General features: G+C 38.8%; 1 protein-coding gene across 1 annotated transcript; it reads left to right on the top strand.

Annotated features, from left to right (window-relative positions):
- Positions 1-325: 325 nt before the first annotated feature.
- Positions 326-20,384, top strand: aif1l (allograft inflammatory factor 1-like). The gene is made up of 6 exons (XM_061733775.1): positions 326-450; positions 703-764; positions 8,129-8,195; positions 11,368-11,409; positions 14,745-14,907; positions 18,852-20,384. Exons 1-6 carry the CDS (start codon positions 426-428, stop codon positions 18,937-18,939), a joined length of 447 nt encoding a protein of 148 aa, XP_061589759.1. The 5' UTR covers positions 326-425; the 3' UTR covers positions 18,940-20,384.
- The last annotated feature ends 459 nt before the right edge of the window (positions 20,385-20,843 follow it).

Below are 20,843 nucleotides of genomic sequence, written 5' to 3'. Positions count from 1 at the left end.
CATTTAGCACACACATGCAGGGGAGGGGTAAAAAGACTGAAAAGTCAGAAATAAAAAATATATAAAAAATACAAAAAATATATACAAAATAGTCCTATGTATAATCACAGAATATGCATTTTTATTTACAGAAATAATATACATATGTATATGTATATATATGTACTGGCTTCACTTTTTTTAATTGTTTCTATTTAGACATCAATATATTACATTATCCAAAGTTGACTACTATTTTGAGAGGCAAGGGTTTATTTTGAAAAGCTTGACCAGATGCTCCATCCTTGAGTGCGTCAGTCTTGACACCGGTGCCTAGTGGCCCACATTCAATCTTTAAATAGGAGTAATTCCTCGGCGGGCCGTTGCGGTGTCCTCCTCGCGCGGTTATTTTTCTCTGGATTTAAACAACTCAGAAAAAATTCAGAATGCCTACAAATAAAAACCTCCAAGGTAACAAACAATAATTGTAATTTTTCAGCATTTTGGGGCCATTTCCCAGCTTATTTCTGGCGTTAGCTGAAGCGTTGAGTCTTTACAATGGAGCATCCCAGGCTGACTGGCTGCAGTCCAATAATGGCCTTTGTCATATTACCATGCACTCTATTGAAATACCCTTTTATGTGTTTATTTATTTATTTATCTACCTATCTATCTGTGTTTTTATTCATGTATGTATTTTTGTATGTGTGTGTGTTTCCCCAGGTGGGAAAGCCTTCGGGTTGCTGAAGGAGCAGCAAAGGCAAAAGCTGGAGGAAATAAACAAGGTAAGATTGTTTCCTTTGCGTGTCTGACGGACGCACTTGACTTTGGCCTCCCACTGAAGATTTAAGCGCCTTTATGTCGCATTGTGATGAACAAATTCCTGAAATACTTGTGTGATTGTAGCTGGCCATTGTGATAGTGATTGTGATAGCGGTGATGCGTTTTTATCGATCCATCCCTCCCCGCTCGGTGTCCCCGGCACTTGTTGAATGGCTGCATGCTCCCACACATCAATGTGCGTTTGGGGAGCGCTTCTCTCTGACCTGATTATATCGATCAGCTGGTTGCGGCCGGAGAGCATCTGAAGCGTTTTTTGCAGTACTACTCCCCGTCTCTCTTCCTCTTGCTCCGGCGGAAAACAGGTGTTTGAATGAGCTCTTTGTTTAACAGGGAGCCTTGTGTCGTCAGATAACCACGGCTGTCCCAGCAGATTAACTAGCTGTGCGTGTAATCTCGGTTTCCCTCCATGTGAGGTTGGCTCCAGGTCATCGGCAGCAAGGAGGAGTGCCTGTTTGACATTTCAATGCCCAGCACTCCCTTTTCCCGTTATTTAAGATATTATTGTTGGTTCATTAGTGAAATGGACCACGAATGACCTCAGTTTCCCAAAGCTAGAACAAAAACACACGGCTGGACTGTGATTAAAACTAGCCTTTTTTCCCCTAGACAATAACGTCTATTTTTAAATAGACGTTATTGTCTAGGGGGAAAAAATGCTAGTTTTAATCAACATTAAAATGTAACATTAAAATGTGCTTATATTAGAATGAGTGGGTTTGCAAGTGCCATTGAAACATACCTGTCAACTTTTGGATTTAAAAATAAGGGACATTTTCCACCAGCCCAACCGAGATCCACTATCTTACATTTTAAGACAGGTTTACAACAAATCTAAAATACCTACCTGTCAAACATTTATAAACTACAATTATGTGCCCAGAATCTGACAGGGCGACCTTTGTTGACACTGAAATGCTGTGGACATTCCTATGTGTGTAATTCCTATAATAGAGCCTAAATGAAGACACAAAAGTGAATTAAAGCACATTTATGTATTTTAAACAGAGGTGTCAAAAGTATTCACATTCATTACCCAGGTAGAAGTATAGATACTAGAGTTTAAAAATACTCCTGTTGAAGTATCAACTCAAGTTTTTTACTCAAGTAAAAGTATAAAAGTACTGGTTTCAAAACTACTTAAAGTATAAAAGTAAAAGTAACGTAAGGGGGAAAAAAGCCATTAAGGACAAAAGCCATTGAGAATGAATGTATCTTAGTATAATGTAAATATATTAAAGAACCATATATGTGTACTATTGAGCATTAACATGTGTTTCAGAGAGCAGAAGATATGATGACTAGTTGCCTATAAGTATAGTAATGGTGCAAAAAGTCAAACTTCAGAGGCATGTTATCATTTATCCTAACCTTTATTGGAATGTACATCCAAGTTTAGTTGCAGGAATCTGAGGGAACGGATGTAAGAACAAAACTGGACAAGAACATCTGAAATAACCACAACCAAATTCACTCTATCCGGATGGAGCAATTTAACTGGATAGTTTTTTTTAAAGGCCGAAATGAAATAGAGTAAAAAAGGCTGTTTTTAGAATGTAAGGAGTAAAAAGTACAGATAATTGCGTGAAAATGTAAGGAGTAAAAGTAAAAAGTCGTCTGAAAAATAATTACTCCAGTTAAGTATAGATAACCAAAATTTCTACTTAAGGAAGGTAACAAAGTATTTGTACTTCGTTACTTGACACCTCTGATTTTAAATATTTTCAGTTTATATATACATTGATTGTCTTCAAGTGAAATATTTACATTTTTACTCATGTGGCCCTCTGGCATTCACTAACTGACACCGGTCTTTCCCCCGTGAGAGAAACTAACATCTTAGTTACAAAGCTTTCAGAATGAGTAACTGTGCCCCATCCTGCTCATAGGAAAGTAAATTCGCTATCCCAGTTTTAGAGATATTTACACAAAGTCTTTGCTTTTTTGGCAGAAATGCCTTCTCTCTCGTTACATCCATCCATCTCTGATTTGTTGTTCCGAGTTTGCTCCCGTTGTTGCCTCTAACCTCGCGAGAACTTCCACCCAGGCTACAGCAAGCTGCAGTTCTCACGAGGCTAGTAAGAATCCAGTTTGGAGAGGCACAATAAGGTTTTTTTAAAAATTATTATATTATAAAAAGGGAAATTTATGGGAAAATACTAATATGGGAGGGCGACGGGAAAGAGGGGTAAAATACAGTAGTTTACCAGACTTGACAGGTATGCATTGAAATTCTAATGTTCTTTCTTCTTCAAAACGCACAAATCCAGAGAACACACTGACTTGTACCGACAAAAACTTTCATTTTTCACATCCAGTTTAAAGGTTACAAAGATACCAGAACAAAATCCAAAATACTCCCAACACCCGACAACTGTTTATGGCATTTAACTCTCTTCTCTCTCCACCACCTGCTAAACCACATACTGGGTTGTCTGCAGAAAAGTTTGCGTCCTACTTTACTGAAAAGGTTGCTACTATCAGTAACCAATCCATTGAAATGATGATTCATCTGTCATTTAAGAAAATTGCAGAATAAAATGATAATTTTCAAAAAGTACAAGATGATAAAAATCTTGCACTAAAGCATCAGATGAGAATTTTTAAAATTCTGACGAGGTAAAACCAGTCTGATAAGGACATATATATGTTGGTGCTGGTTTCAGTTCACTGGTTTCCTCATTGTTTTGCTCAAACACAGGATTATTGGACACAATCTGGGGTATATTTGCAACAAATTTGATTTATGATGTTGAAGTGAGCAGGTCGTTGAGGTCTTATTCACTTGCCCATCATTTGATTGTTGGTGCCTGGATTTCGAGGTTTCCTGGATGAAGCCAACCTGAACGTAACAAACTGCAGTTCATCAGGGGTGTTTTATTTATGTATTTATTTATTAATATGCATAACATTTATATAACCCAATATGTTTACCGTATTTTCCTCCACTTTTTATTTGTGGAAGAGGAATTATATTTTTGTCCTAGGGATGTCCCGATACCATTTTTTTCACACCGAGTACGAGTATGAGTATTTTAATTTGTGTACTCACCGATACCGAGTACCGATCCGATACTTCTACCACAAAAATAACTAGGCTAAAAATGCAATGAAAAATGCAATGAATTGGAAGACAGGTTTGATTTGCAACAGAAATTCAATTTGAAACAAAACTCGGCCAGCGGGGCTTTCCTCCGCGCTTTAGTCTCATCGCAGTACATCAACTGAGCATGTGCGGTGCTTCACCTGAAGCCATCCATGTGAAACCACATAAACAATCAAATATAATTTAAAAAACAGGCTAAATGAAATGATGTTACACACTCTTGTACAGTAGGTGGCGGTATGCACCTTAACGTTGGTTGCGATCCGCCAATAAAACAGAGAAGAAGAAGAAGAAGAACATAAACAGTCCCATTGTTACAATCCGGTTATAGAGAGTGATACCCGTGAGTGAGACTGGCAGTGCCGTTTCAGGCAAGATAGCGAAAATTAATGCAGCGGGACGTCAGTAGTGTGGACATATTTCAAAATAAGGGACGACGACAGAAGCAAGACAGACTGCAGGCTGTCGGCGCGGCTAACGCGGCTAACCGGCTAACGCGTCTAACCGGCTAACGCGGCTAACCGGAATATAACAATAAGATTGTTTATGTTGTACTGTGAGTTACGTGGAGTGTTTAATAAAGTTCTCTTTGAGTAAGGGTAATACTCAACCGTTATTGTGAATGATTGAATAAAGATCGACTTACCAGACTGTTTTGTTTCGCTTTATAAGTTTTATCATGCACCTTATAACCCGGTGCTCCTATGTATGAAAATAAAAATATGTATGAAAATAAACCCGTTCATTGATATTGCTCCTTATAATACGGTGCGCAAAATACCGTATCTATAATATGGGTCATCTGCTTTTGACCGGCAGTCAGCTTAGCCATTGGCTATCCATTAGCACTTCATCGATTATCGTCATGCTAGCCAAGTAATTGGCAGTTTGCAATAAACCATCATGAGCTAAACGCAGTGTTCAAGTCTGATTTCACCATGATGCAACATTTAAAACGGGATGTTCAGTTGCAAAGGTTCACCAGCAGGTCTGCACGTCCTCCAGTGCTGTAGCTATCATGGCACTTTGGCATAAGGTTGGCGTGTTCCCATTGGCATCCCGGGTCCCTTTGTCCCCCCCATTTGCAACATGGGGTTGCACAGTACCAGGAAAAAAGGCTTCAAATCTGCTGTTTAGACTGCCAAGTAGTTTTAGTCTGTGAAATTACCATGCCCTCTAGGGTTCAATGCATAGAAGTACGGCCCTTTTATTTTTTGGGGCTGGCTCAGCGATGATGCTCAAGCCAGCTGGTAGCTGACATGACAGCCTACATTTTTGATCAATGCAATTTCTACAAGGCTACATACATGTTAAATAATTTGTTTTTCAAAGGGTTGCTAGGTATTTGCAGTATGCTTGACGAGCATTACTAAAACAGCATATACAGTACAGACCAAAAGTTTGGACACACTTCCCCATTTGTTTGAATGAGAAGGTGTGACCAAACCTTTGGTCTGTACTCTATGTTCTTGCTGAAATTTTTTTCAGTGTCAGTTATAACTAAATTTTGCAGCAATGTCTGAGACTATGAAGGTTTCTATAGGTTCCCTATACTTGTATCTTATACGACTTCACAACATCGACAAACAGCTGGCTGAATTTAGTTTTCCCAAAGCCTGCTTGTTCACATTTTTCCCGCTAACATTGAATGCCATCACAGCCTATACGTTCTCTCTGAAATCCACTGCATCAAGTTGAAGTTTTTCAATATATGTGAGACAAATTACCTTAAAGGTATTGTGACATCATTTTTAACATGCTTTTAACACTATTAAAAGTCTTGGCCAACATCCCTCAAATGTGTCTAAAAGGGTGTAACAAGAAAAACTTCACTCCAGTACTCCATTCCTGGCTTTTTATGACGGTGTTTTTTGCGCAGTGAAAAACGCTTCCTTTTTCCCCTTTCCTGTCAATCATTGCCCCGCTCCTCCTCCAAACCTCCTCCAACCCAACTGCTACACACTTCTGCCGTCTCCACACACACGCGCGCACACCGAACCACAAACCCCCACACACACAGCCCAGACAGGGCGACTACAGCCCGGGGATGAAGTCCAACCGTGACCAGAGGACCGCAGCTCCCCGCAAGCCATACGCTCACAGCGGCGTCGGAGAGTTAAGCCGGGAGCGACAGGCGAAGCATGCATGCACGGAAAAGCAGCAGGGCGAAGCAGTCCACCGCAAACAATCATAAAAATAAAGGCATGCAAGCAGCAGTGTCCCCTTATCTTAAGTCCAGTCAGTGGCCGCGGGTCTTCTTAGCAGTTCTCCTCCGGTGACGAGAACAAAAGAGGCTCTAAACAGCTCCGTGTTAAGCCTGATTTATGGTTCTGCGTTAAATCGACGCAGAGCCTACGCCGTAGGGTTCAGCGTACGGTGCGCGTCGCCGCTTAACCCTACGCCGTAGGCTTTGCGTCGGTGTAACGCTGAACCATAAATCAGCCTTTATGGTGCGCTGAAGAGGAGAGGAGGCAGGGAGCTGGGTGGAGGGGGCGGTGATTTAGCGGGCCGTGACGTCACGGCCCGCCACCAAACCAGATGCGCCGTTTTTGCATAGTTATGCGGAAAATCCCAGAAAGCACACAATACACTGAATGTAAAAAGTTTGTTGTTTTTTTGGTGTAATTGATGTCAAGACACCCAACAAAACACAAAAAATCAAGAAAAATGTGTTTTTCATGTCACAATACCTTAAAAAAAAACACCAGGTAGAGTATAGCAGCTACGCCAAAGATCACAAAGCTTTCCAAAGGAATTAACTGACTTCTGGACGCCTCACACGATTGTACAAAAAACAAGTAGAATGTTAACATGTTAACCCATGTGACCCAAGTGTCTGAAAACATTCCCCTAAAAGTGGATTTTGAAAAACTTGCCAACGTCAAAAAAGACCTCATACTATTTCTCAGCTTCAGAAGGTGAAAACATGAGTTCATGTTTTGAAAGTAAAACTTTTGACGTAAATCGCAAAATGACAATTAGACCTGTGAAAATGTTTGTACAGAAATGGATTTCTTCTCTTGCAGTACTGACACTTCACTTCAGATATTGTTGCATACTGGTGAAGATGAAAGGGCATTGCTGTGGAAAGGTCGCAGTCGTGATTCAGCTGATCTGAGTCAGGCCTGCCCCACAGTCATCCACGGTCATCCTCTTTAATTAAAAGCTTGACGGACACCCAGGCGACAAACTCTCTGTCTTTCCTGCTCACTATTTAATAATGGACTTCTCCTTCATAGCATATTGCGTCATTATTATTTCATTAGTAAACTCCCCTCAAGGCTCCTATTTACCCTTGTGTGGCGTTCCAGTTTATGAACGCAGTGATAAGAGAGGATGATCTCTGGAGAAGGACATCTTAAGATTATGAGTCATCACTCTTGGGTTGATGCTTTTGACAAGAGTTAATTAGACTTATATATTTCCGTGTCTGTGTATTGCACTAGAACTCTCGAAAAAGCGTTGAAACTGTAAAACCATTTACCGGTATTTTAAGCCCCTCCCCTCCAGTCTTATTACCACCTAGGGCTTGGCGATATATCGAGATTTTAATATATATCGATATATTTTCAAACACGATATGGTACGAGACAATATCGTTTATATCGATTTTAAAAAAAAAAAAAAAAAAATCTTTTTTTTTTTACATTTTTTTTTTAAATGATTTTGATATAGCTTATTTTGTGACAAATTGACTTGAATGTTTTATTTGAGATTTGCACAAATGTTTTGTTATTTGCACAACTGCCAACCTCAGTGGAAAAGTCTGCCTGTTACTGTCTACATTGTATTAATTGCACAGTGTATTTTAATTTAATTGTTCTGCAGGAAAGGGATATTTGTTTTATTTTATTCAAGAACCATTTTTATTCTATATATGCAGGCAGTTTATTTTTATTTCATTTGTTTTATACATTTTGATATTGTGCAGACCTCTGTTAATAAAGGAACCTGTGTGACATTTGGCACGAGGCTTTGTATTAAAACTGACTGTTTTTTTAAGGGTTTGCCTCAGAAAAAAATGAAGCTAACAGAGATGCTAACAGATATGCTATGCTATAATGCTTTGGGGGAAACTCCAATTAAGGCACAGAAAAAATATCGAGATATATATCGAGTATCGCCATTTAGCTAGAAAATATCGAGATATGACTTTTGGTCCATATCGCCCAGCCCTATTACCACCTGTTTCATTCTCCTCAGGAATACATGGAAGACCAGAAATACAGAGATGAAGAGGACTTGGCTGAAAAACTGGAGGGCTTGAAGAGTAAGTAAATCCTCCCCACAGCTGCAAGAGTTTCTACTGTTCTGGCTGTCTCTTTGTTTTCTTTTCTTCTACCTTTTGGCATTTGTTTATTTCTTGGCAGGCCGCACAACCAGATTGGCCCTTTAGTCTTGAGCATTTGTGTTTTTTCTCTGTGGGAAAGAAAGACTCCTCTGATTTCTAAAAGATTTGCAAGGCCAAGTCCTCAGTGGCCCGGGAGGAATGTGCTGGGGCGTTTCTCTGCTTGTTGTTTCAAAATTCAGAACTCTGCTGAATAAACTCGTAGCTCCTGGGAACAGAAAAAGAAAATACTACTGCTTGCTGATTACTTGAATGTCAGGGTACGTCTAACTGTCATATTGATAACAGCAGAATTGGTTTTATTCTAAAGAGGCCCGAGTCCTTAAAAATGTGCTCCAGTGTCCTACTTCGGGTAGAAGCTTGCTGGAGGAAATGGAGCAGTCATGTATAAACAGAAAGAGGACTCAGCACCCAGGTCCTGGGAGGGTTGCCTTATTTTTTGTTCTTTTCTTTTCCATACTGTCCCGATGACCCAGAGGCCAGCGTCCAAACACTGTTTTTAACTAGCAAACCAATTGGGTCAATGCAGCGCATCCCTGAGTCTAGGATACCCTACTTCACAAGCAGGCTGCAGAAACCTTCTTGTAATAAGCGCGTGCCATGAGCCATTTTGTTCTGTTTACTTATCAGATCCTTGCCATCATTACATTGGGTATTTAGAAAAAATGTTACTATAGTTGTCCTTTTCTAACCTTTTGAGTTGACAATGCAAAAGGGTACGCTTGTAACATTTTACAATTCAGTATTCTTGAAACCAGGGGAGCCACAATAAACGCATTATTAAAGGTTTATGGAATACAGTTTACATTTTTTTGTTTTCTTTTGTTTGTTTGTTTAGTTTTTGCCGTGATTTGGTAAGAAATAAAAGAGCATGCACCATAGAAAACCTCTTTAACAGAGAATTGCCTTGAATGGTTTTATTTGGATTACCACACTATAAATGCCTGAGAGACATTCTGATACTCTAGAAATTAATTTAAATCTATTGGGATAAAACTTGACAGAAAACAGCTTAGTTATTTATTTTTGTCAGTTTAGAGATCTGCGTGTAATATATATTTTTTTAAAGCATTTTTGCAATTATTTCATTTAAATGGACCCTGTAGGTGTTGCTCTTAATTGTCTTTTATGACCCGATCCAGAGGTTTGAGACACTTTTGAGACCAAGTAGCGCACTACATATGTGGTTTACATGTTTAAATGGTCTTGTAACAACACTGCCTTTTTTTTAAGTGCAAAAACTTAACTTGTGTGAAAAACCACAAGAGGTGTCAGTTTCCTAGCTCAAACTAGATGGTATACGTGTTATTTAATGATCAGTCTCACGCTAACAGGAAGCAGGGTGGAATTCACCCATTGAACAAAAGTCAGTATTGAAGCTCTTATCAGCTTTGAGGCGCAGCGTTTTCTAAAGTCCTGGGAAAATCCTTTTATCAGTTGCCAAAAGTGACAGAAAAATCACTATGTTGTAGGGCTGGGGATCGATTCAAATGTCAAGAATCGATTTGATTCAAATTCTTAAGATTCAGAATCAATTATCAAGATTCGATTCGATTCCGATATTGATTTGGGTTAGTGTTATTAAAACTGTTTTTTGAGCTGTTGCATGAATTATATGACTGTAGTTATGCAAAATATTACTACTAGTGTTATATTGAGATTAAACAGCAAGTATTGGCAGCTAATGATGCTGTAAGGACCAATCACCTCCCAGAATGCTGATAGAACTGCTTTCAGAAACATCATGTGGATCAGAATTACCAAACAGATCCAGGGCAGCAAACAGAGACGTATGAAATCGGTTTTATTTTTTCCCACATTCCGTTTTTATTTGTTCCATTTTCGGTCTATTTTGGTTTTTAATTTTTGAGCATTTGGTTTTCTGCATTTTTTGCAAATGTAACCCCAAGGCAGTATATTAAGTAATGAAATATAGACAATTTATGCAATTATAACCTAACACTTTAATGTTTTCATACCTTTAAACATATTTAAAGGCAAAAACATGGCACCAGTTATTCTCGTGTCCAACAAAACATTCCTTTTTTGGGGATAAACAAAAAATAACCAAAAGTTGTAATGTAATGATAAAAAAAAAACATAAATAAATAAAAGGAAAAAAACAAAAAAAAACAACCAAAAGGAATAAAAAAGAATCGATCTTTAGACATATGAATCGATTTTTAGGAATTAATATGAGAATCGATTTAGAATTGGGAAATCGATTTTTTTCAACACAGGCCTACTATGTTGTTACCCAGTCTCTTTAAAAGTGGAAAGCCTCATCAAACGATTGCCGCCACACTGGTTGGCGGACAAATCGGCCAACAAACAACTCAGACTGAGTCAAAATATCAGGAAACCGTGTGTTAAGATTTGATGTTTCTTGTCACTTTGGTATATGAGGGGAAACTGGGTCATGAGGAAACTCAGTGGAGCCATTTTTCCACGGCTGCAGATGATCAACAGGCTGCACTGACAAGTGGTCTTCTCAAAGCGTGTATATGTGGAGGGCGGCCCACTCCTCAGTTTACAAACAGGCTTGGCATTGTCCTCTCCCGCTCCCCATGAGTTCACAGAGTTAACCAGGGACCCTCTCTTCCCCCCCACGGGGACGCACAGAGCTTCCATTGTGGAACAAAAGTAGCAAGTGTAATCTGACCATAGTGGTCTTCGAGAAAAGTCAGAAATATGGAGATTTCGGGGTAATAGAGGTAAAAACAAGGTAGTCCTTTTGCTCTCCATCCTGTTTGCCGTTTGAAGTCACACACTCAACCTTGAGGCCCTGTCTTCTTATTTTTGTCATGTGAGCTCCACTGAGGGACATTTTCTCTTTCTTTTTTTTCTTCTCGAAGACGGACAAGCAACACATAAAAGCCACCTGTCATTATGAGATGTTTGTGTCTCCCTTTGGGAGGTCTGCTGTCAGCAGAGTGACCATGAGATCACAGGATGGAGCTTGTAAACTGTTTTGCTGATTTGTAAGATTCCAGCTGTAGACTGGTGCTTGTGCTGGGAGAGGTGGTACGTGAAGGGAGGAAATTAATCACTGTTCACTGTTGGCAATAATCTCCTACGCTTATTTGTTTTGCAGATAAATATGCTGAGTTTGACCTAAACGACCAAGATGAGATCGGTGAGTAATAATCGACACTAAGACACCAGCTGCAGCCCGGATAACAACTGTCGGCCCAGCTAACCCGGCGTTGACAGGAGGGAACAGTAGTTAAGACTCTGGTGTATGTTCTCAGTTTACATCAAGGCCACATAATACACCCAGAGTGAAACGCCTGTTTGGTTTTTACCAGATGTGAGGTAAAGTGTAGCAGCAGACAGGAGATGTGAAGTGTCTTTAAAAGGTCTTTTAGGTCATATTTGTTGATGGTGACAATTTGAATTGGCCTCTCTTTTTTGTTTGGGGGGCAATAAATGCATTAACCTATTTAACTGAGGAATTAATTAAAATAAAAAAATCTCCATCAGTGATAGGAATGGGTGATATTTTACCGTTCACGATATACCGTCAAAAAAATTCCTCAGAATAAGAATTTGTCATCTCCTGGTGAAAACGAAGGAAGGAAGGAAGGAAGGAAGGAAGGAAGGAAGGAAGGAAGGAAGGAAGGAAGGAAGGAAGGAAGGAAGGAAGGAAGGAAGGAAGGAAGGAAGGAAGGAAGGAAGGAAGGAAGGAAGGAAGGAAGGAAGGAAGGAAGGAAGGAAGGAAGGAAGGAAGGAACGAAGGGAGAAAAGAGGAAGGGAAGAAGGAAGGAGAGAGCGGAAGGAAGGAAGGAAGGAAGGAAGGAAGGAAGGAAGGAAGGAAGGAAACAAGGAAAGGGGAGAAGGAAGGAAGGAAACAAGGAAAGGAGGAAGGAAGGGAGAAAAGAGGAAGGGAAGAAGGAAGGAGAGAGCAGGAGGAAGGAAGGGAGAAAAGAGGAAGGGAAGAAGGAAGGAGAGAGCAGGAGGAAGGAAGGAAGGAAGGAAGGAAGGAAGGAAGGAAGGAAGGAAGGAAGGAAGGAAGGAAGGAAGGAACGAAGGAAGGAAGGAAGGAAGGAACGAAGGAACGAAGGGAGAAAAGAGGAAGGGAAGAAGGAAGGAGAGAGCGGAAGGAAGGAAGGAAGGAAGGAAGGAAGGAAGGAAGGAAGGAAGGAAACAAGGAAAGGGGAGAAGGAAGGAAGGAAACAAGGAAAGGAGGAAGGAAGGGAGAAAAGAGGAAGGGAAGAAGGAAGGAGAGAGCAGGAGGAAGGAAGGGAGAAAAGAGGAAGGGAAGAAGGAAGGAGAGAGCAGGAGGAAGGAAGGAAGGAAGGAAGGAAGGAAGGAAGGAAGGAAGGGAAAAAAAGGAAGGAAGGAAGGAAAGGGGAGAAGGAAGGAAGGAAACAAGGAAAGGAGGAGGAAGGGAGAAAAGAGGAAGGGGAGAATGGGGAGAATTTTTTAAGTGGAAGTAAAGAATAGCAGGTACAGTAATGTGAGCCCCAAAAAAGCACCCCTCTGGTTATGCTACAAAAATAATTGAGGCAACAATTTTATTCACAACTTAAACCCTGCAGGTTAGAGGGCGGAAGGCAGAGCGGCCTGTTCTTTCTTATTGTTTCAGTTGGTGTATGCAGTTCATATGAGAAAATCTGAATCAGCCATAATTGGTGTCAGAAGTTCAGACTTAAGAAAATTTTAAATTGGAATCAGAAAAGAAAGTTGCAGTTTATGCATCGCTTTGTTGTTGGGTTTTTTTAGTTTTTTTTTTTTTTACTTTGGCTAAAAAGTAAGAGGATGAAGTTTCTTCATCCTCTCCTGTGACTCGGTATAATATATACACACGTGGACAAAATTGTTGGTACCCCTCAGTTAACATATAGTTGACGTGCCATAAAAGGCGAGACTGGAATTTGCAAAAATGCATGTTGACAAGCCACAAAGCTTCTGGGAGAATGTCCTTTGGACAGATGAGACCAAACTGGAGCTTTTTGGTAAGGTACATCAACTCTATGTTCATAGACTCAAAAACCAAGCATACGAAGAAAAGAACACTGTCCCTACGGTGAAACATGGAGGAGGCTCAGTAATGTTTTGGGGCTGCTTTGCTGCATCGGGCACAGGGTGTCTTGAATGTGTGCAAGGTAAAATGAAATCTGAAGACTATCAAGTCATTCTGGAGAGAAATGTGCTGCCTATTGTCAGAAAGCTTGGTCTCAGTCGCAGGTCATGGATCTTCCAACAGGACAACGATCCAAAACACACAGCCAAAAACACCCAAGAATGGCTGAGAGAAAAGTGTTGGACTATTCTAAAGTTCCTTCCATGAGCCCAGATCTGAATCCCATTGAACATCTGTGGAAGGAGCTGAAACATGCCATTTGGAGAAGACACCCATCAAACCTGAGACAACTGGAGCAGTTTGCTCATGAGGAGTGGGCCAAAATACCTGTTGACAGCTGCAGAACGCTCATTGACAAATACAGAAATTGTTTAATTGCATTGATTGCCTCAAAAGGTTGTGCAACAAAATATTAAGTTATGGGTACCATCATTTTTGTCCAGCCCTATTTCATTAGTTTGTTTTTTTTTAATAATTATGTTAATCAACAATTCAAAAGTAATGGCTGATTTTGATTATTTAATCTTCAATACATTTTTATTTATTGTTACTTTTGTAAGTTTCAAGTGATTTCAGTGAGAATTGTGGGTTTTTCCTTCTTTAACTGAGGGGTACCAACAATTTTGTCCATGTGTGTAACAAGCAAAGCTGTGGATGGCATAGGTTTACAACATGTAATCAAAGAAAAGTAAATGCATAAACACAAAGCGCAGCCCTTTTTCCTGCTTTATGTGCCAAGTTCTGCGTTTCATTCGCCTCAACAAAGGAGAAAAGATCTGTCGAGTTGATGTTTAAGGGACATATTTTCATCAGAAGAATATCGTTGAATATTTTCATTAAAACTTCCACATTGTCTTCTTCAATTTAACTCCCTTCTTCTGCTTTGCCTTGAAAACTACGGGAAGTAAATTACGTTGGATATTACGTTGGATGTTATGACAACTTGTGATTTACTTGACGCTGCCACCAACCCCTCGGTCAGTCAGTAAAGATGAAAGCAATAGAAACATGAAACGACTCGAATGGTTTGGATTCGTCTCGATAAGGCTGTTGAAGTGATAAGTGCAAGTTTTTTTCTAGAATAATAAACTCATTGAGCATGTTCTTGTATTTTGGAATATACTCTCAGTGCTGGGTCCATAATTTAAAGCCTGGACTAATGAGAGCCTCATTACTATCCAGATTTGCTGCATAAATGTGGCAGTTAAAGGCAGATATGCCACTAATCAATACCTTATAGTAGCAGGGAACAATTTCCATCGGCTGTTGAATGCATGTGAATGTAACTTAAATTTCTGTGTAATCTGTGTATCATTGCATTTTTTTTAATCTTCCTGCTAATAATGAATATTTGTCCTACTTCATGGATTGTATTTGACTCCCAGATCTAATGGGTCTGAAGCGGATGATGGAGAAGCTCGGGGTACCCAAGACCCACTTGGAGTTGAAAAAAATGATCGTTGAGGTGACGGGCGGTAGCAGCAACACCATCAACTACAGGGACTTCGTCAAGATGATGCTCGGCAAGCGCTCCGCAGTGCTGAAACTGTAAGGAAAAACTTGTCCACGTCGACAGACTGTAAACCATCTGCTGGTTTATAACATGTTTTCATATGTCTGAGAGGATGGTTTGTCTTCTGGGTCAACTGCTCTGTACATCTGCAGGAATGCATAATGATGATGCTAGATTCATCACTATGGCAACCCTCCCGCCCATGGCAGCCTATCCATAGTCAACACCCTTATCTTCAACTGGGATAATGCGCTTGGGAAACTGATTATAGGCTGATTAACCAATAACGGCTTCAAAGAGCTGACAAAATCCCTGAAACTAATCAGATCCTGGCCAGCAAATACATCTTTTAAAACAAAATTATTGTCTTTTAAGCCCTAGAATTAAAATTGACAGTATTCTCTAGCATGTATGGTATTTAGTTTTTTTTTTTTTGTTTCTTAGTCTGAGTTTTTTTTTTAATGGCGTTAATGTAGCCTGAAAAGCTTTTTTGAATCAGGCTTGTACTGGGTCAGCCTGCAGGAGCCACAGCCTGCATGGCTGCTGCATGTCAGCTCTGCGACACTAAGCTGGCTGGACCCGTTGGTAGACAAATCTCATAATCCCAAAAACACCACGCAGAGAAAATGTATTACTTTTTTTTCCCCCCACTTGGCCTTCAAGCATTTTTAAAATGTATTTTCAATAATCCCACAGCTTCCTATTTATAAGTGCTTTATCCTCCCCCCATCTTACCCACGTGGTAGCATTCTAGTAAGATGATCCCTTTCTCCAGCAATGCTAAGAAATGTCTTTTTTTTTTCTTTACTTTTTTTATTCTTTCTTTTTTTTACACGAAACCTGCAGCCTTCTTAACCTACGACGGAGTATTAGGGCCAAACTAAGACAAAAAAAATTTGGAAATTACGAGAATAAAGTCATAATATAATGAGAATAAAGTCGTAAAATTACGAGAATAAAGTCGTAATGTTGTGAGAATAAAGTCGTAATAGAATAAAGTCGTAACATTACGAGAATAAAGTCATAAAATTACGAGAATAAAGTCGTAACATTACGAGAATAAAGTCGTAATGTTGCGAGAATAAAGTCGTAATATTATGAGAATAAAGTCGTAATATTATGAGAATAAAGTCGTAAAATTCCGAGAATAAAGTTGTGACATTACGAGAATAAAGTGGTAATGAATAAAGTGGTAATTTATGAGAATAAAGTCATAATATTATGAAAATAAAGTGGTAATTTATGAGAACTCTAACAGGAAGAGCAGTCTTCTCCCTGTGTTAAAATGAAGAATATTGAGCATCTTGTGAAGTTATATTTATATATTTATAATATATTACAACTTTATTCTCGTAATATTACGACTTTATTCTCATAATTTTACGACTTTATTCTCATTACATTATGACTTTATTCTCGTAATTTCCTTTTTTTGTTTTTTTGTTTGGCCCTAATATTCCGTCGTATTAACCTGCTGATAACAGCGGTGGTCGGTAAAAACTTCCTTGTGTGGTGGTCTTTTTTAAGAGAGGAAATGGGAGGGAGTCGAGTGCACACAAGTACAGGAGAATACTGTTCAAAGCATTTGGCTAGACAACAATTGATTTTTGTTGCAATTAGAGGAAAACTATTTGGGTTGGGCTCCACAATTGGGCTCAGTTCGCATTAGGGCAGCACAAGTACAAAGGGACATTATTGTTGTTTGGTCAGCCAAGGTTTTGAATGACACCAGAGGCATATAGTAAGTGGTTACAGCGGTTTGATGGTGACAGGAAGCCATGGTTGCTTGTAGGTACTTTTCCATGAAATATGAAAAGGCACGAGCATTTGCTGCATACTAACACATCACTGTGTGTTGGTCAGAGGTGGGTAGAGTAGCCAAAAATTGTACTCAAGTAAAAGTACTCTTACTTCAGAATAATATGACTCAAGTAGAAGTAAAAAGTAGTCATCCAAATAATTACTTGAGTAAAAGTAAAAGAGTACTTGGTGAAAAAACTACTCAAGTACTGAGTAACTGTTGAGTAACGTCTGATTTATTTTTTTAACACAACCATTCAAACAGACAAAAGTAAAAAATAATCATCTTCAGGCAAATTAAATCAATAAAATAAATTAAAATTAATAAAAAATTGCTTAAATTAAAATAATCTTAAAGTAAATTCAAGTACTTTAATAAATAATAAAATAAATAAAATAACAGAATAAAAAAATAAATTAAGCACAAGTAGCACAAAATTTCAAGCCTATGTACTTTTCTTTTTTAACCAGGCAGAACTAGAACAAGCCCATGAACTCATAGAAACTCTGTGTGTGTTTGAGTTTGTGTAAATGTGACAAAACATGCAAAAACAAACATTGTTCCCAAAGAATCACCCAGTGATGTCATGAGATTGACGCTTACGCGGATAAAAGTGATAAAAGAAAAGTAACAGCTCAACGTAGCCTAATGTAGCGGAGTAAGAGTAACAGTTTCTTCTTCACAAATCTACTCAAGTAAAAGTACAAAGTATAGTGATTCAAAACTACTCCTAAAAGTACAACATTTCCCAAAACTTACTCAAGTAAATGTAACGGAGTAAATGTAACTCGTTACTACCCACCTCTGGTGTTGGTGTATATTTTTAACAATCTTGGAGTATAATGTGACGAACAAATATGTAAGCCTTGTGCTGGTCCAGCAGTTGTAATTGGATTGACCCCCTTGCTGAGCTGGGGAGCTGAGAAGTTATCAGTAAGTATGAGGAAAAACAGAAGTGAAAGTGATTGTCGGAGACCTGCTGGGGTTTGAATCACTGAGTGCCGGTTTCCTCGTTGGGATCATTGCTCCTTATTGGCTTAGTGGAGCTTTGCAGAGTTTTCCAAAAAAGGAAATTAAAGACAGGCATTCGCTCTGAATAGCTCCAGTCAGATCATTCACTCTGCTGTGTGCAGCATAAACCCCTATTTATCCCCCCCACCTCCCAGTCCTTTTGTGGTTTCCTGTCATTCCTTTGCCCTTCCTTATTGTTCAAATTCTTTATATTCTGTGGATCTCTGTGCAGCTCTTCTCCTTTTTTTTGTTTGTTTGGTTTTGGGGGGGGGGGTTATTTTGTTTAAATGTGTATCTTCACAAATTCTCACCCAACCTTCTTTATCTTGTCTGAAATCAATTCAAAGGTTTTACAAAATTCACACTAGGGCTGGGCGATATGGACCAAAAATCATATCTCGATATTTTCTAGCTGAATGGCGATACTCGATATATATCTCGATATTTTTTCTGTGCTTTAATTGGGGTTTCCCCCAAAGCATTATAGCATAGCATCTCTGTTAGCTTCATTTTTTTCTGAGGCAAACCCTTAAAAAAACAGTCAGTTTTAATACAAAGCTTCGTGCCAAATGTCACACAGTTACCTTTATTAACAGAGGTCTGCACAATATCAAAATGTATAAAACAAATGAAATAAAAATAAACTGCCTGCATATATAGAATAAAAATGCTTCTTGAATAAAATAAAACAAATATCCCTTTCCTGCATAACAATTAAATTAAAATACACTGTGCAATTAATACAATGTAGACAGTAACAGGCAGACTTTTCCACTGAGGTTGACAGTTGTGCAAATAACAAAACATTTGTGCAAATCTCAAATAAAACATTCATGTCAATTTGTCACAAAATAAGCTATATCAAAATAATAAAAAAAAAAAAATGTAAATTTTTTTTTTTTTTTTTTAAATCGATATAAACGATATTGTCTCGTACCATATCGTGTTTGAAAATATATCGATATATATTAAAATCTCGATATATCGCCCAGCCCTAATTCACACTATAGGGGGATGAATTGATTATTACAGAATAATAACAGTTTTCATTCATAAATATTTTGACATAACTATTTCCTTTTGTCTTGCATTGTACAAGCATTCTGGTGGCTGTTTCAGGCTGTTTGAGTACCTAAATTACTACCGCTGGCTCTGCTCTCTCTCTAGAGTTCTGATCTTTGAAGACAAAGCCAACGGCACCCAATGCAAGCCGGACGGACCCCCTCCAAAGCGGGACATTGCAAGCCTACCTTGAGAGTAGACATCAGGCTCCAGACTGTGGAGCACAGGGACCGCCCACGGTGGCTTGGAATAACGTGGAGTATCTGTATTCATGTGGGACCAGTGATCAAGGATGTTATTTTGTGAATACCTGACGTGTGCGTGTGCGTGTGCGTGTGCGTGTGTGTGTGTGTGTGTGTGTGTGTGTGAGAGAGGTTTCTGTCATTTGGAAGACGGAGTCTAAAACTTACTAAATGATGTTTGACTGTGAATATTCATGTTGTTTTTTTTTTTCTTTAAATCAAATGTAGCAGTGATAGTTGTATATGTAATCAGCTTGATAAATTACTTTTTTTTTTTTACTAAGAGTTTCATGGTTTATATATTTTAAGGGAAAAAAAACATAATTCTACACAAGTTGCTTTCTCCATATTTTTCTGAAACATTCTCTTTAACGATGCAAAAAGTTTTATTTTATTCTCGGTAAGCACAATACACATGCAGCAGCTTTTCTGACACTTTCTATTTTTAATTCCTTCGTTGTTTTTTCAGCAGTCCAGTTTGGGTTCCTCCTAAGCTAATCTCCATCGACGTATCACTTTAGATAAGGTGCTGGAGAATACTGGCGCTGCCCATTTCCTCCGAATCATCGGCTCTCGGAGCCCAAATGCAGAGCTGGAACCAGTAGTTATCATGATCTTGGACTCATTTCTGGAGATAAGTGTGCTGCTTTGCGTTTTCAGTAGAAGTGGCTTGACGAACAGCAAGTCTGAACCAGTTCTTGGTCTGCGGGGTTAAGCATCCTCTGTTTTTTGGAAGGATTGTGATTTACTGACACACAAGCAGAACTGTACATAATACGCTACACAAAGTACAATCATATTCTTTCCAAGTGCCTCAGCGTGCAGAGACTGTAGAACTTAAACATGCAGTTTAAAGGAGGGCGAGCTTACAAGCAGCCATGTCAAGATGCCCGCTTGGCTTATTTACTGACAGAAAATCATTAAATAATCATTGAGATTTAGTAGTTTTAGTTTGAGTTATTCCGCTGGGTGTTTCACAATTTTGAGTGAATGAAATTCACAAGGGTGTTTTGTTGTTTTTTTTCTCTATACACATATAAAGCTTGACTTGTCCCATTTTTCTAATTATTGTTTTGTCACTGCAAGTATTGAACTTGTTTCTTGGGGATATTTATCTTGGATTAACCCCCCCCACCCCTCCTTTTTCTTCCTGTTGTCTCACCAGCCAGCTGTTTGTTTTGATGAACTTGACTTCTGTTACTTGTGCCTCTATTTATCTGATTTGATCTGTCCATTGTAAATGTTCTTCTAACCCAGACTACTATCGTGAACTTGCTACCTGTACATGTTTTGAACAATGTTTTATTTTCACCCTGGTAGGAACGTGGCATTTTTTTAGTGTTAAGATATTCATCGTTTTGCGGACACCAAAGGAATTAAAGTTCTTCTTACACTGGCCTCTCAAATTTTTTGTATTTCTCTTTGTTGTTGTACAGACCTTTATTTAAGTCAGGCTAAAATAATGCAGGTTCAACAAGCTTAATAGAGATTTACAGGCATGTTCTAGAGCAGGGGTCGGCAACCCGCGGCTCTAGAGCCGCATGCGGCTCTTTAGGGCCGCCCTAGTGGCTCCTGGAGCTTTTCAAAAATGTTTGACCTTTTTTTTTTTTTTTCTTTTTTTTTTTTTTTCTTCCCTTTTCCTTTCCTTTTTAATCTCAACATTTCAACTTTTTTCTCAAGATTGTACTTCAACATTAATCTCGACATTTTGACTTTTTTTCTCAACATTTTGTCTTTTTTTCTCAACATTTTGTCTTTTTTTCTCAACATTTTGACTTTTTTTTTCTCGACATTTTGACTTTTTTTTCGACATTTTGACTTTTTTTCTCGACATTTCGACTTTTTTCTCTCGACA

Source organism: Cololabis saira, chromosome 11 (assembly GCF_033807715.1).
Source record: "Cololabis saira isolate AMF1-May2022 chromosome 11, fColSai1.1, whole genome shotgun sequence".
In the NCBI taxonomy this organism is placed as follows: domain Eukaryota; kingdom Metazoa; phylum Chordata; class Actinopteri; order Beloniformes; family Belonidae; genus Cololabis; species Cololabis saira.
Note: the sequence above shows the minus strand (reverse complement) of the source record. Positions and strands in the feature narration are given on the sequence as shown.

Coding starts and splice junctions, on each gene's coding strand:
- aif1l (XM_061733775.1), top strand. CDS start 426: ATGCCTACAAATAAAAACCTCCAAG. Junction 451..702: donor TACAAATAAAAACCTCCAAG/GTAACAAACAAT, acceptor GTGTTTCCCCAG/GTGGGAAAGCCTTCGGGTTG. Junction 11,410..14,744: donor AAACGACCAAGATGAGATCG/GTGAGTAATAAT, acceptor TTTGACTCCCAG/ATCTAATGGGTCTGAAGCGG.